At 43.0% G+C, this 16,170-nt stretch overlaps 1 protein-coding gene across 1 annotated transcript in view; it reads right to left on the bottom strand.

The window, feature by feature from the left end:
- Positions 1–1,861: 1,861 nt before the first annotated feature.
- The window catches only part of LOC115195718 (F-box/LRR-repeat protein 7), a 36,412-nt gene continuing 22,103 nt past the window's right edge, over positions 1,862–16,170 (bottom strand). Inside the window, exons 3-4 of the mRNA XM_029755873.1 lie at positions 6,861–7,469; positions 1,862–3,442 (exon numbers count right to left, since the gene is read on the bottom strand). Coding sequence (XP_029611733.1) covers positions 2,706–3,442; positions 6,861–7,469 — 1,346 coding nt within the window. The 3' untranslated portion in view covers positions 1,862–2,705. The remainder of the gene's footprint in view (positions 3,443–6,860; positions 7,470–16,170) is intronic.

The raw sequence follows: 16,170 nt of genomic DNA, 5'->3' as shown, positions 1-16,170 counted from the left end.
CTGTTTAACACTCAGGTACTCAAATGTTATTCTACTCTTCTTTGTCAGTGTGTTATACAGTGAGGGAAAAAAGTATTTGATCCCCTGCTGATTTTGTAGGTTCGCCCACTGACAAAGAAATGATCAGTCTATAATTTTAATGGTAGGTTTATTTGAACAGTGCGAGACAGAATAACAACAAAAGAATCCAGAAAAACGCATGTCAAAAATGTTATAAATTGATTTGCATTTTAATGAGGGAAATAAGTATTTCACCCCTCTGCAAAACATGACTTAGGACTTGGTGGCAAAACGCTTGTTGGCAATCACAGAGGTCAGACGTTTCTTGTAGTTGGCCACCAGGTTTGCACACATCTCAGGAGGGATTTTGTCCCACTCTTCTTTGCAGATCTTCTCCAAGTCATTAAGGTTTCGAGGCTGACGTTTGGCAACTCGAACCGTAAGCTCCCTCCACAGATTTTCTATGGGATTAAGGTCTGGAGACTGGCTAGGCCATTCCAGGACCTTAATGTGCTTCTTCTTGAGCCACTCCTTTGTTGCCTTGGCCGTGTGTTTTGGGTCATTCTCATGCTGGAATACCCATCCACGACCCATTTTCAATGCCCTGGCTGAGGGAAGGAGGTTCTCACCCAAGATTTGACGGTACATGGCCCCGTCCATCGTCCCTTTGATGCGGTGAAGTTGTCCTGTCCCCTTAGCAGAAAAACACCCCCAAAGCATAATGTTTCCACCTCCATGTTTGACGGTGGGGATGGTATTCTTGGGGTCATAGGCAGCATTCCTCCTCCTGAGATCATTGACAAGATCCTCCCGTGTAGTTCTGGGCTGATTCCTCGCCGTTCTCATGATCATTGCAACTCCACGAGGTGAGATCTTGCATGGAGCCCCAGGCTGAGGGAGATTGACAGTTCTTTTGTGTTTCTTCCATTTGCGAATAATCGCACCAACTGTTGGCACCTTCTCACCAAGCTGCTTGGCGATGGTCTTGTAGCCCATTGCAGCCTTGTGTAGGTCTACAATATTGTCCCTGACATCATTGGAGAGCTCTTTGGTCTTGGCCATGGTGGAGAGTTTGGAATCTGATTGATTGATTGCTTCTGTGGACAGGTGTCTTTTATACAGGTAACAAACTGAGATTAGGAGCCCTCCCTTTAAGAGTGTGCTCCTAATCTCAGCTCGTTACCTGTATAAAAGACACCTGGGAGCCAGAAATCTTTCTGATTGAGAATTCAAATACTTATTTCTCTCATTAAAATGCAAATCAATTTATAACATTTTTGACATGCGTTTTTCTGGATTTTTTTGTTATTCTGTCTCTCACTCTTCAAATAATCCTACCATTAAAATGATAGACTGATCATCTCTTTGTCAGTGGGCAAACTGACAAAATCAGCAGGGGATCAAATACTTTTTTCCCTCACTGTAACAGGAACACAACCCTAGAGGATGGTGGCCAAAGTTGCGGTGACACACAGTCCTTACCATATGAGGTAACATGGTACAGCAATGGAATGAATAAACAGGAAGCGTGTTGTGAAGTGCTGTGTCACACATGCGCAGACACACACAGAACAATGACCTTTGGTTAACAACTCAGCGGATTATCTCTCGCACTCTCTCTGCGGCTCCCTCTGTCAGTTAAGTTACCGTATATAGTGTATGATGCCGTATATGGTAGCAAGCCACTTATGGTAGCACCCATATTAATTAGATACTATGCTTTTTCAAGCACCTGAATGGCACAAAATAGCGAGTGCTACTACAAATGAACTTCATGCATACTCATGTCCACATGAGTGTCACGTCTTCTGGCTATTTTCACTTCATTCTGTGTGAAAAATATGTCCTGATGGTTGAAGAGTTGTTTATTACAAAGCTGTTTATTAGAATAATTGTAGCAGCAACATGTTCCTGGTCAAAAGAACACCAATCCTTTTGTTTTCTATTTGGTAGTAAAACGTAGTTGTACACTGAGTCTATACACAGAGTCTATACATTGAGTCTATACACTAATTCTATACACTGTACTTTGCAAGATAAAATAGTCAAGACGCATGACACCATTGAGCTCAATTGAAGTGATTGTCTGTTAGATTTGATAAAGTACATATGCACACAACATACAAAAAAAGAAACATTATAAGCACTTAAGACTGACAAAGATACACCTTTCTTCCTATTGGATTTGAACACAGGGTTAAGAAGTCACCAGATATGCTGGTTATTGGGTTAGCTGACTAGTGATACATTCATAGTGGTTTGGTGTGGAACAACTTCCTGCGCAAAAAGGAATGTGTACAATGTAATGGTGAATATCTGTCTCCTTAAAGTTGATGAAATGAAGCACAAAAGAGAGACAAAGGTAAAGAGAAGGCATTCGAAATGAATCTGTACCCAGTGCTCAATGTTATTGCATAGCAAACGTTACATCCGAAATGTGACATGTGAGAGGAACACCAAACAAGGTCTAATACATTGAAACATTTGCCTCATCTTAATACAGATAAATATGTTAAATACATTCCATGTGAGTGTACGCAAAGAACAGCATTATTAACCATGCAAATAACCTTAAAAAAATACACAAGTGGATATTGCACACCATTTCCAACTAGTCCTGACAACTCAGCCCTCTTCTTGGTCAACCCCAGAGCAGGAATTTAAACATATCCATTTGTCAGAAGGTGAATCCAGTGATCCCTCTCTCAGAAGAACCCGGGGTTCGTGTGCTCTATGACGCAGCGTCTGCAGTGGCGCCTGACGAATCGCAGTGCCTCCGACGACACCTCGCAGTCCTGTACGTTGAGCAGCTGCAAGTCGCAGCAGTTCGCGGCTATGGCCCGTAGACCTCGACCCGTCACGCTCTCGCACGCCCTCAGGCTCAGCCTCCTCAGGCCCTGGCAATACAGTGCCAGCTGCTCCAACCCGCTGTCTGACACTAACGGGCACTTGCCTACATCCAGGGACTTGAGCTTGGGGCAGCTCCTGGCCAAGTGTCCCAGGCCATGGTCCGTGAGGCCCTCGCAGCCCCGCGCGTTCAGGTAGCGGAGCCGCGGGCAGTAGCGAGCCACGTAGCGCACCCCCACGTCTGTGATGCGGCTGCAGTGGGCCACACTCAGGTAGCGCAGGCAGCCCTCCAGGCGGGCCACCTCGCGCAGGCCGAAGTCCCCCACCAGGCGGCAGTCGCTGAGGCTGAGCTCCCTGACGGAGGGGCAGTGCAGAGCCAGGTGGCGCAGGGCTTCGTCAGTGAGACGCGTACAGCGCCGCAGGTAGAGGTGTGTGAGGCGGGGGCAGTGGGAGGCAATGGTGCGGAGGCCCTGGTCCTCCAGGGAAAAACAGTCAGACATGTCCAGGTAGTGGATGGAGATCTGCTGGCCATGCAGCGGAGAGAGCTGGACTGAAGCCTCCTGGGTGAGGCTGATGCAGGTCACCTTGGAACAACCTGGAGGAAAATAAGGGGTATGGCTTATTACATAGACAGCAATGATTATCTCATGAATGACTACAAAAGCCATGTAATCATAACTGGTCTTGGTCTATAACTTCAAGCAATTTACATATTTTGTTGTCTGACCATTCTGTCTTAGTATACTAATACGCAATTTCCTTATAATTTGTACTAATGTTGCAGCTATGTGAGAAAAGACCACTTGAGGGTGCCAAAGAAGAAAACCTGCTATATTGCCTAACCATACTTCTTGAAAGACATGACCAAATTCAGAATACAAATAACACGTCAGGGAATCTTCATTTCATTATTCCTACAACCACGACCATTCAAGTCTATTTTCACAACAAAGGACTTTACTTCCTCATGGCACTGACTTTGCTTTGTCACCAAAGCCTAGTCAAAGTAAATGTTTTATTTTTTGTGCCACTTCCTTAATGAAAACACCAGACTAGCCCTCTTACTCCTGTTAGGTAAATGAGTCCTGCTTTCAAAGCTAAGTAGGTCTTTCCTCTCCCACTAGGGACCCAATGGCTGGAAGAGCTTCCATGCTCCTTTAATGTTTTTCCCAGCTTTGGGAGAAAACCAGGACTGAAATGAATTTCTCTTTAAGGAAAGTTCACAGATGTGTGTGATGCAGGGCCGGCCCGCACATTAGGCAAGATTAGGCAGCCGCCTAGGGCTGCAGATTGACAAGGGAGGCATTTTCCAAGCTAAACTGACCAAGATGCACCTCCAACAACACATAATACATCACACAATTCTGCTAAAAAAACTGTGATAATTTATCTCACCCAGTGGCATATGGGCAATTTAGGTGAGTGCTGATGCAGCCCCATGATAAGCAGTGCCCACTTTGTAAAAAAAAAAAAAAAAGGTCTAACATAAAGCTTGTAGCCTATAACCTACGGTACAAAGAGTATGTGGCATTTTCTGTAGCCTACAGTCTGGAAATTACATTTATGAAAATCTCATGAGACAGACACTTTTTACATCATGCACATTTCTCAGATCAAATAGCCAAGTGGTCACCAACCTTTTCTGAGACAAGATCCCTTTCGCAGTCAAAAAGCAAGCCGAGATCTACCGCTCCATACAAAAAAAACATGACTTAAAAAAACGCAACATTAACCTAATAAAAACAGTTATGTAGGAATAAGGTTTGTGCAGTAGGCCTAATACATTATCACAGCATATTTGCTATATGCCTGGCCTGCCAATATTGTTCTTCTCAGACCATATTATATTTCAAAACTCAAGCTTTGATAACAAAATAGATCAGTTGGTGTAGCACTTGTGAGGCACAGCTGTGCATTAATTGAAATAATAAATAAAAAATGTTTTACTGGACTAATGCTACCTGCATCTGATGGTCATGGTGCTTTAAAGACAACTGGAAACAAAAAAAAAAATCTGAGGTCAAATCATGACATCAGTGATCTTCAGGTCGAAACGTTAGAGCTGTAGAAAGATGCCAGAGTTTCCAACTTGGAATTCTGAGTTGGATGACCGTTAACAATATTTTTCAGTGTCAGATCTAGTTTTTTTCAGAGTTCCCAGTTGTCTTGAATGCACTGAATTAGTCTCAGAGGAGGGAAGGAGAGAGCAGCAAAGGGTCCGACCTCTCATGGTCTCTGCTCTCTCCTTCCTTTCCTTTGGTAAGACTGACCAGAGAGAGGGTACACCGTCTTCCACCTGATGGCAAAACTTGGGTTGCACCGCATCAGCCTCGTGGAAAAATGTATGTTGTTCCTATGACCAGAGACAGTGAAATATTCCTCGATATTAAAATAGAGACAACGAAATGCTAATAATAATAAAAACACAGGGCTATCGATAGCCTACACTATCGATAGCTAGTCATTCATTGCAGCTGCAGTGCTGGCATGAACTCACTCAATACAGCAGCTCTTTACTGTATTCTTTGACAGTCTCTCTCTGGTCATTGTTTAAAAAGTTATTAAATCTTACATAGGCTAGTATCAAACTTTGCTGTGGCCGGGGTCATGGAAGCTCTAGGCACGGTGATGTGAGCTATTCGAATTACCAGAGCAGTAAGCACATTCAATTTAGCCACAGATCTCCTGGTCCGTCCAGTAGGTGGAGTTTGTATTTTCAGACAAATTAAATGGTTCAAAATGGGAACACTGCCTACCCAGTGTGATCGCAATCGACCGGTTGGTGACCACTAAAACAGCTTAACCTGGTGCCCAATCAAATGAAAAATGTGCTTTGATTTGAATATGACATGTTAACAAACAATATATCCTAAAACAGGACAGTTCAAAGTAAAATGGACAATATGCAATGGAAAATCAAGCTACTCAGAACTGCTGCCCGGGAGTTTCACCCCGTGGGCTAAATTGTCAAGATAACCAGTGGTATTTGTACATTTTTGACGAGCTGCGTCTTAGCGAAAAACAAAATACTTCTGCATTTCTGCTGTGTAAACACATGGATTCTCATTGCAAATAGGCTTAGGATGACTCCTGATGAAGTTTGGTACCTGATGTAGAGCTTAATCAGCCAAATTGAACAGTAACAGGAATCAGGACTAATAAAGCAAATCGCAACTGCCTGTTTTATGGATGGGCATTCCTAAAATTCCATTGAGGGCCGACAATGACTTTCCATTTTTTTAAATTGCATTATGATAACATTGTGACACCAGTAGGAGTAGTACATTTGGGGCAGCAGGTAGCCTAGTGGTTAGAGTGTAGGCCAGATAACCTAAAGGTTGCTGGATCGAATCCCTGAGCTGACAAGGTAAAAATCTGTTGTTCTACCCCTGAACAAGGCAGTTAACCCACTATTCCCTGATAGGCTATCACTGTAAATAAGAATTTGTTCTTAACTGACTTGCCTAGTTAAATAAAGACAAAAGAAGAAACACTAATGAGACATTTTAGATAAAATAGGATTTTCTGAAACGCAGGCCACGTGTTCAAAACTAAGATCATTCATTGAAAATGAATTACAAAAGTGATATGGTTAATAATTTTGCTCACAATGTTATTTCCCTTCATTTAAATTGAGTAACACCAAGTGACATTGTGGAGAAATTTGCTTACCCTTAGTACTTTAAACAATGCATAAACAAAGTTTTTCAGTATAAAGGACTTGCATTATGTTTTATCATTCATAAACAGTTCAATAAAACAAAAACATGTATGATGTGTAACTATTTGTCATGTTAAAGTGTTTTCATGGTTGCAACGGCAAGGGACACAAATGCCAATGCAAATCAATAACGACCCCTATAATAACCGCAGGAAACTGGGCATTCCTCTGATATACGATGTGAAAAACAATAGGAATATGTGTGAAGCATTTGCATAAAAGTTGATTCTTCACTCATTCAGAGTCTCCAACCACTTCTGAACTGAACTGGTCCCCAACCTCCCATGGTTACCTGAGACGTTGAGGTGCTCCAGGTTGGGGCAACAGGAAACCACCTCGAACACGGCCTCGTTGGAGATGTTGTAGCAGCCGGTCACCTCTAGGCGGCGCAGCTCCGGGCAACACTGAGCCACTGCATGCAGCCCCCGGTCAGTGAGCCTCCGGCAGCCGCTGGCCACTACTGTCTCCAGGGTCAGACACACGTTGGGGGTGTCCTGACACAGCCGGTGGGTCAGCACCCTCAGGGCACGGTCGGCATGGAGCAGCTCGCCTGTCAGACGCACGGTGCTCCACAGGCGCGGGTCCCACGCCAGGTTGTACCAGTGTCGGCACACCCGTGCACAGCAGCACAGCTGATTGGTGGGAAGGTGAGAGAAGATCTGCAGGAGGGCATGATCAGGGAGGAGGTCGATGGGGGCGTAGTGTTGGCCTTTAGATTGGCGGGAGCGGGTCTGGGTGCCTGGCTGGGGGTGCACCATGGCGACGGTCTCTGCAGAGCCAGAGGGGGAGGTGGACTCATGGCCATTGATGGATAGGGCTGGGGAGGAGAGGGAAGTGGACTTTGTGGGCAGGATGAGGCCAGGGCTGGGGGTGCTCAATGTCCGTGTGCTGCGGTCTGAGTCTGAGAGAAAGAGAGAGAGAGAGAGAAAGAGAGAGGGAGAGAGAAAGAGAGAGAGAGAGAGAGAGAGAGAGAGAAAACAATCAGAAGCATAGTTCATGCTACCATAGAGATGTCACATCAGAGACATTTTGCAGCCTGAGAAATATAAAAAATATCCCACACGCAAGTCATTAGCCATTTTTCCTCTCTTCCCCATAATCTCATTGTCAAGATACATATGTTCATTGTTGTAGAACACTTTGTATTACCATATTTACACTTTGAAAATGGTGCAGTCCATTTGATATTGTTCAAAGCTCCAGCCATGAGAGAAAGGCATCAAATGTGGTACCTATCAACTGGCTTTTATTAAAGCTTTCGGCACAGATGGTGCCATGCAGTCTTCAATCATCAATGAATAACACAAACTATAGGGTTACCATGGATCTCATTATCTTGTTTTGGGATGTTTGTGTGAAAATGAAGTGTCAAGTTTATCTTGCATGCACTTGTACAATGGTCACAGGGCCTTTTCATCAGATAAACTTGCTCTGTTCAAAGGCAGCGGTTAGGGAGTTTGGTGCTGTGGTCGGCGTTGTATGGTTGGCCATATGTAAACACTGAGGCCCCTCCAGACTGCAGATGTGAGCTGAGTGCCGCCGTGTCGAGGGAAGGAGGGAATCGTAAGAAGCTGCAAGCTGGATCCCATCATCGTGGCGTGAGAGAGGAGGATTCCCCCATCTCTTTTTTTGGCCCTGGAGCTGGATCTGATTCCTGAGAGCGACCCATCACACTGGGACACGGAGTGCTCTCCTCCGATGCTATCACCATCTCCTCATAACCCCTCAAAGCGGCCCGTCCCTACTCAAAGGGTTTGTACAGAGTGATTGTAATCATTGAAAGAAGTCGCTAAGCATGATGTCACCTCGCTGTCCCGGTGTGGGAGAGTGGAATCATTATCAGCTAAAAACAGAAAGAATCTAAATTGCATACTTCTTGCATCCTCTCTCCTCACCTCCTCAACAATCCAATGGAGGAGAAGGTCAGAGGGGAGGGACCTCTGGCTTTCTCATCCAGTGGGTTTTGAGAGGGAGACAAGTAGAGAGGAAAGATGAAGCGAGGAGTATGCAATTGAAATATTCCCTTAATATGAATCCTCTGACTGGGACACAGACACAATTGCGTGATACGAGTGAGGAGGGGGAAATATGACAGTGTATAAATCTCATCTCCTACACAAATATAAAAACACCAGAGAGTGTGGAAAACATTTTCACCATTTGATACCCCATGATTATAAATGGTTTCCCGAAAGTCCAACAAATGATGAGTTTTGGATGATCCACCTATATGGGGCATATTGGGGTTATGGCTAGACTTTGGTTCTTTATGAGGGGGAACAACCCTGATAAAAAGCTGCAGCTCGTTGCACGATGTAATGGGATGTCTAAAATCAAGCTTACAGCCTACTGCATTCAAGAAAAGTCTCTACAGTGTAATATATCATGCAGGTATACAAATAGATTATAGCATTGGGTATGTCCAAATGTGGAGGGGATTTAGAGAGAAAATGGGAACAGACAGATAGACAGATAATGTCTGTCAGTTATGCAGATTTATTTATGTAGATTTATAGATTTTCAGAGACAGAGCACACTGTTTCTACATAATGTATGTCTGTTGCTGCATGACAAACGAACATTGACCCCGCTAATGCCTGTTAGTTAGATTTATTTATGTAGATTTATAGATTTTCAGAGACAGAGCACACTGTTTCTACATACTGTATGTCTGTTGCTGCATGACAAACGAACATTGACCCCGCAAATGCCTGTTAGTTAGATTTGTGTGCGAGCAGAGCACAGACGGGCGGACAGACTGACAGACAGCGACCCTCCTAAAGTTTGTCACGTAGATTTGTATTCCAGACCTGACCTGAGATCAGACTCCTCCTGACCAGGTTGTGATGACATACCCAGACTCAGGCCCTCTGGGGAACATGATACAAGACTACAACACAAAGTGAAAAAATATGTTGACTCAACACTCACAGAGGCTTCAGAAAATAACTAAAAAAACATCATCTCTGCCATATAGAATGGCTTAGAGAAAATGTAAAAATGTGTATAGAAAATAACACTGCTTGGAGGACTAGGGAGAACCCTAGTTGTGGAAATGATTATGAAAATCCTTAGTCTTATTCCTTTATTTCTTTTAGATTAGTATGAACACATCATGCATGCGGTCAAATTATGCAAAACACATCTCATTCAGTGTTGGAACTTTCGGGTTGCGGGTCGGGGGTTCTCAAGAACTAGTGCTGGCCTTGGTCTGCATTTAAATGCTTTGCCCATTCTCATACTGGGTGGTCCATTCATAGTGGGTTCCACTTGATGCACTACATGACCAAAAGTATGTGGGCATTAATATCATGGGTGTTAATATGGAGTTGGTCCCCCATTTGCTGCTATAACAGCCTCCCCTCTGCTGGGAAGGCTTTCCGCAAGATATTGGAACATTGCAGCAGGGACTTGCTTCCATTCAACAAGAAGAACATTAGTGAGGTCGGGCACTGATGTTGGGCGATTAGGCCTGGCTCGCAGTCGGCGTTCCAATTCATCCCAAAGGTGTTCGATGGGGTTGAGGTCAGAGCTCTGTGCAGGCCAGTCAAGTTATTCCACACCGATCTCAACAAACCATTTTTGTATAGACCTCGCTTTCGGCACAGGGGCATTGTCATGCTGAAACAGCAAACCAAATCAAATCAAACTTTATTGGTCACATACACATGGTTAGCAGATTTTAATGTGAGTGTAGTGAAATGCTTGTGATTCTAGATCCAACAGTGCAGTAATATCTAACAAGTAATCTAACAATTCCCAAACAACTACCGAATACACACAAATCTAACAAGTAATCTAACAATTGCCCAACAACTACCTAATACACACAAATATAAAGGGGTGAATGAGAATATGTACATATAAGTACAGTTGAAGTCAGAAGTTTATATACACCTTAGCCAAATACATTGAAACTCAGTTTTTCACAATTCCTGACATTTAATCCTAGTAAAATGTCCCTGTCTTAGGTCAGTTAAGATCACCACTTTATTTTAAGAATGTGAAATGTCAGAATAATAGTAGAGAGAATGATTAATTTCAGCTTTTATTTCTTTCATCACATTCCCAGTGGGTCAGAAGTTTACATACACTCAATTAGTACTACGTAGCATTGCCTTTAAATTGTTTAACTTGGGTCAAACGTTTCAGGTAGCCTTCCACAAGCTTCCCACAATAAGTTGGGTGAATTTTGGCCCATTCCTCCTGACAGGGCTGTTTCATCCGACCAGTGGACATTTCTCCAAAAAGTACGATCTTTGTCCCGATGTGCCTCTTTGCTTGACTACAAATTGTAGACCTCCACAAGTCTGGTTCATCCTTGGGAGCAATTTCCAAATGCCTGAAGTTACCACATTCATCTGTACAAACAATAGTACGCAAGTATAAACACCATGGGACCACCCAGCCGTCATACCACTCAGGAAGGAGACACCTTCTGTCTCCTAGAGATGAACGTACTTTGGTGCGAAAAGTACAAATCAATCCCAGAACAACAGCAAAGGACCTTGTGAAGATGCTGGAGGAAACAGGTACAAAAGTGTCTATATCCATAGTATCCAAACCGTAGTCTGGCTTTTTATGGCGGTTTTGGAGCAGTGGCTTCTTCCTTGCTGAGCGGCCTTTCAGGTTATGTCGATATAGGACTTGTTTTACTATGGATATAGACACTTTTGTACCTGTTTCCTCCAGCATCTTCACAAGGTCCTTTGCTGTTGATCTGGGATTGATTTGTACTTTCGCACCAAAGTACGTTCATCTCTAGGAGACAGAAGGTGTCTCCTTCCTGAGTGGTATGACGGCTGGGTGGTCCCATGGTGTTTATACTTGCGTACTATTGTTTGTACAGATGAATGTGGTACCTTCAGGCATTTGGAAATTGCTCCCAAGGATGAACCAGACTTGTGGAGGTCTACAATTTGTAGTCAAGCAAAGAGGCACTGAGTTTGAAGGTAGGCCTTGAAATACATCCACAGGTACACCTCCAATTGACTCAAATGATGTCAATTAGCCTATCAGAAGCTTCTAAAGCCATGACATAATTTTCTGGAATTTTCCAAGCTGTTTAAAGGCACAGTCAACTTAGTGTATGTAAACTTCTGACCCACTGGAATTGTGATACAGGGAATTATAAGTGAAATAATCTGTCTGTAAACAATTGTTAGAAAAATGACTTGTGTCATGCATCCTAACCGACTTGCCAAAACTATAGTTTGTGATCAAGAAATTTGTGGAGTGGTTGAAAAACGAATTTTAATGACTCCAACCTAAGTGTCTGTAAACATTCGACTTCAACTGTACATATGCCATTCATTTTGATGGATGAACAAGCCTTAGTTTCATCATCCAAATCCTAACTGATACTATGGATTTTGCATGCAGGAGACATGGCCAGCTGCCACTGGACAAGGAGCAACATCCAAATTCCGTAATTACATGTCACTCACTGATCATAAGAGCATTCCAAACCCAGAGAATCACAGTGCTCCTAATTAGGCTACATTTCCCCCATAGCTCCTATCCACACTTTCACGCAGCTGGTGGGAAAAGTTAAATGAAGACAGCTTTTCTTTTCTTTTGATTCACTCTATTTTGAGTCTGAGCACCTGGGTTTCTTTTGGAGGATACACAGCTAAGTCTCTTTGCTCTCTGTAAGAGACAAAAGGTATCAACTTAGGCTCATGTCAACTAGTTGATTGAGCCAACTGCAAGTACAGCGGTAGTTCAAATCTTTGCTATCTGTTCTTTTCAAAACCGAACGGTTTTGAAACCCTCTCTACTTTTACTGTTTGCTGAAGAAACAAAAACTTCAGCCGTCTTGATCATTTTGTAACTTTAATTGAAAACAAGAGTTTTACGAGAAACTGTTGAGTCCAACCTCAGCATCAGTCAAGCCTCGGTAGCCAGAGCATGACTCATAAAAGTTGAACTTTCATCGGCGGTTCTATGCATCGGAAGGAATAGATCCTTGAAGTGTCTTCAAAGCCCTTCACTTCCATCCCAATGGTGAGACAAACACGTACTGCCATTAAAAAACATGCAGACACTGCTTTTGCCAGTCCAAGTTCAGTATTATTCTAATAGAAACCAGCATGCTGGGCTAATAAACCAAGTTAGATTTCAGACATACACAAATATGCAGACAAACAACCGACAGACATAACACATAAATCCAGCCAAAACAAATGACCTGAAATATAAAACACCCAAGTTCATCGGGTAAATTTTTAAAAAAGAAATAAACACAAACTGGAAAAGTATTGATTACTCTTTTGTGTGATGTGTGTGAAATGCTATTGGCTAAAGAACTATCCTTTGTCCCCTTTTGAATGAACTCCTTCCTACCATATGTTTTATCAATCATGGTAGTTCAACACGATAGTGTAATCACATTTGATGTTTCTGTATTACTTGCAAACCTGTAATTAAAAGGACATATCTCACCCAGCTGATTACTCTAGACATGAATTTACAAGGGGTACAGATGGTGTAAGATTCCTTTAGTTTGAGACATCAGAGAGAAAGTAGTCAAACATCTGGTATTTAACATGCACAAACTATTTTAGGGGGAAAAATGAAAGAGAAACTGATGTATTTTAAGTGTGCAACCACAGCAAGGCATGTTGGGCTAAAATAATTCCTCACTGATACCCAAACCAATGATGATCCATATAAAATGACCCATATAGTCCTCAGCCATAATAATAAAGATGATCAGATAGTCGTTTTGTGCATCATAAACTCAACAGAAGTTGAAAAAAGGTAGAGTGAAGAATGAGAGGGAGAGGAGAGAAGACAACTATGAGGACAACAACAAGGAGAAGCAGGTGGCCATTTATTGGGATGACTCATGTACTGGAGGCAGCTCTGCAGGGTAGTCACTAGCTGGGACAGCCACAAAGTAATACAATCTGATTTTAAATCTAACCATAACCTTAACCCCACTGCTGTTCTTATGCCTAACCCTAATCTTAAATTAAGACCAAAAAGTACATTTTTGTTTTCTTGCATTTATATGATATATAGACAATTTTGACTTTGCAGCTGGCCCATCTAGTGGAAATCCCTCAGCTCTGTCTCCAGGTCAAGATTCATCCTAATAAACTAGATACAGGAAGAAAAAGAGAGAGGGCGAAAGATAAATTGGCAAAAGATGCCACAGACTTAACCGAAGCCTGAGAGAAGTGTTCAGGCTGGGTCAATCCAGACCTCAACGCAGTCCAGCAGTACACCAAAGAGCTCTTTTCAAGAACACTGCAAGAGCTTCCATGACTCTAGCTCTTGCCAGTGGGCTAATGCTACAGTGTCTGGCAAGACAGTCCAATTCATTACCTCAGTGCCATTACTCCTGTGACAAGTTCTTTCCCATCGGTCTTTTCCACTGTGGTTGTTTTGCCAAGAAAAGGGGGTGGGGTATGTGAGAAAGTCAGTGACACTCATTTCTAAATCCTAACTGACAGTGAATAGGACATCGTCTAGTCCCTTTTCCAAATCAACCTAGGAAAAACTGTATCACAAAGAAACCAGCACATACAGTGCCTTCAGAAAGTATTCACACCCTTTGACCTTTTCCACATTTTGTTGTGTTACAGCCTGAATAAAAAATGTATTGAATTGAGATGTTGTGTCACTGGCCTACATACAATACACCATAATGACAAAGTGGAATTATGTTTTTAGACATTTTTATGAAAAACTGAAATGTCTAGAGCCAATAAGTATTCAACCCCTTTGTTATGGCTAGCCTAAATAAGTTCAGGAGTCAAATTGTGCTTAACAAGTCACATAATAAGTTGCATGGACTCACTCTGTGTGCAATATTAGTGTTTAACATGATTTTTGAATGACTACCTCATCTCTGTACCCCACACATACAACTATCTGTAAAGTCCCTCGGTCGTGCAGTGAATTTCAAACACAGATTCAAACAGAAAGACCAGGGAATTTTTCCCTATTGATACATGGGTAAAAACTAAAAAGCAGACATGGAATATCCCTTTGAGCATGGTAAGGTTATTAATTATACTTTGGATGGTGTATTGATACACCTACTGTAGTCACTACAAAGATACAGGTGTCCTTTCTAACTCAGTTGCCGGAGAGGAAGGAAACCGCTCAGGGATTTCACCATGAGGCCAATGGTGATTTTAAAACCGTTACAGAGTTTAATGGCTTTGATAAGCGAAAACTGAGGATGGATCAACAACCTTGTAGTGACTTCATAATACCAAACATAGCTTCAGCGTGTAAATCAGCTAGAAAGATGTGTCGGCATCGAGTAATTGTCTCTGGCCCCCTCCCAGTTAGGGGGAGTGATGAGCTCTACAGCAGAGTCTCACAACTCAATCGCTGGTTGAAAACTGTTTTCTGCCCCTCCCAAAAGATAGAATTTGTAAATAATTGGCCCTCTTTCTGGGACTCACCCACAAACAGGACCAAGCCTGGCCTGTTGAGGAGTGATGGACTCCATCCTAGCTGGAGGGGTGCTCTCATCTTATCTACGAACATAGACAGGGCTCTAACTCCCCTAACTCCACAATGAAATAGGGTGCAGGCCAGGCAGCAGGCTGTTAGCCAGCCTGCCAGCTTAGTGGAGTCTGCCACTAGCACAGTCAGTGTAGTCAGCTCAGCTATCCCCATTGAGACCGTGTCTGTGCCTTGACCTTGGTTGGGCAAAACTAAACATGGCGGTGTTCGCCCTAGCAATCTCACTAGAATAAAGACCTCCTCCATTCCTGACATTATTGAAAGAGATCATGATACCTCACATCTCAAAATAGGGCTACTTAATGTTAGATCCCTCACTTCAAAGGCAGTTATAGTCAATGAACTAATCACTGATCATAATCTTGATGTGATTGGCCTAACTGAAATATGGCTTAGGCCTGATGAATTTACTATGTTAAATGAGGCCTCACCTCCTGGTTACACTAGTGACCATATCCCCCCTGCATCCCGCAAAGGCGGAGGTGTTGCTAACATTTACGATAGCAAATTTCAATTTACAAAAAAACCCCGAAGTTTTCGTCTTTTGAGCTTCTAGTCATGAAATCTATGCAGCCTACTCAATCACTTTTTATAGCTACTGTTTACAGGCCTCCTGGGCAAAATACAGCGTTCCTCACTGAGTTCCCTGAACTCCTATCAGACATTGTAGTCATAGCAGATAATATTCAAAGTTTTGGTGACTTTAATATTCACATGGAAAAGTCCACAGACCCACTCCAAAAGGCTTTCGAAGCCATCATCGACTCAGTGGGTTTTGTCCAACATGTCTCTGGACCTACTCACTGCCACAGTCATGCTCTGGACCTAGTTTTGTCCCACGGAATAAATGTTTTTCCTCATAATCCTGGACTATCGGACCACCATTTTATTACATTTGCAATCGCAACAAATAATCTGCTCAGACCCCAACCAAGGAGCATCAAAAGTCATACTATAAATTCTGAGACAACCCAAAGATTCCTTGATGCCCTTCCGGACTCCCTCTGCCTACCCAAGGACGTCAGAGGACAAAAATCAGTTAACCTCCCTGGGCAAGGTGGGACGTTTGCGTCCCACCTAGTCAACAGCCAGTGGAATCGCGTGGCGCGAAATAC

Source organism: Salmo trutta, chromosome 6, assembly GCF_901001165.1.
Source record: "Salmo trutta chromosome 6, fSalTru1.1, whole genome shotgun sequence".
In the NCBI taxonomy this organism is placed as follows: domain Eukaryota; kingdom Metazoa; phylum Chordata; class Actinopteri; order Salmoniformes; family Salmonidae; genus Salmo; species Salmo trutta.
The sequence above is the reverse complement of the archived record's forward strand: the minus strand, read 5'-3'. Positions and strand labels throughout refer to the sequence as shown.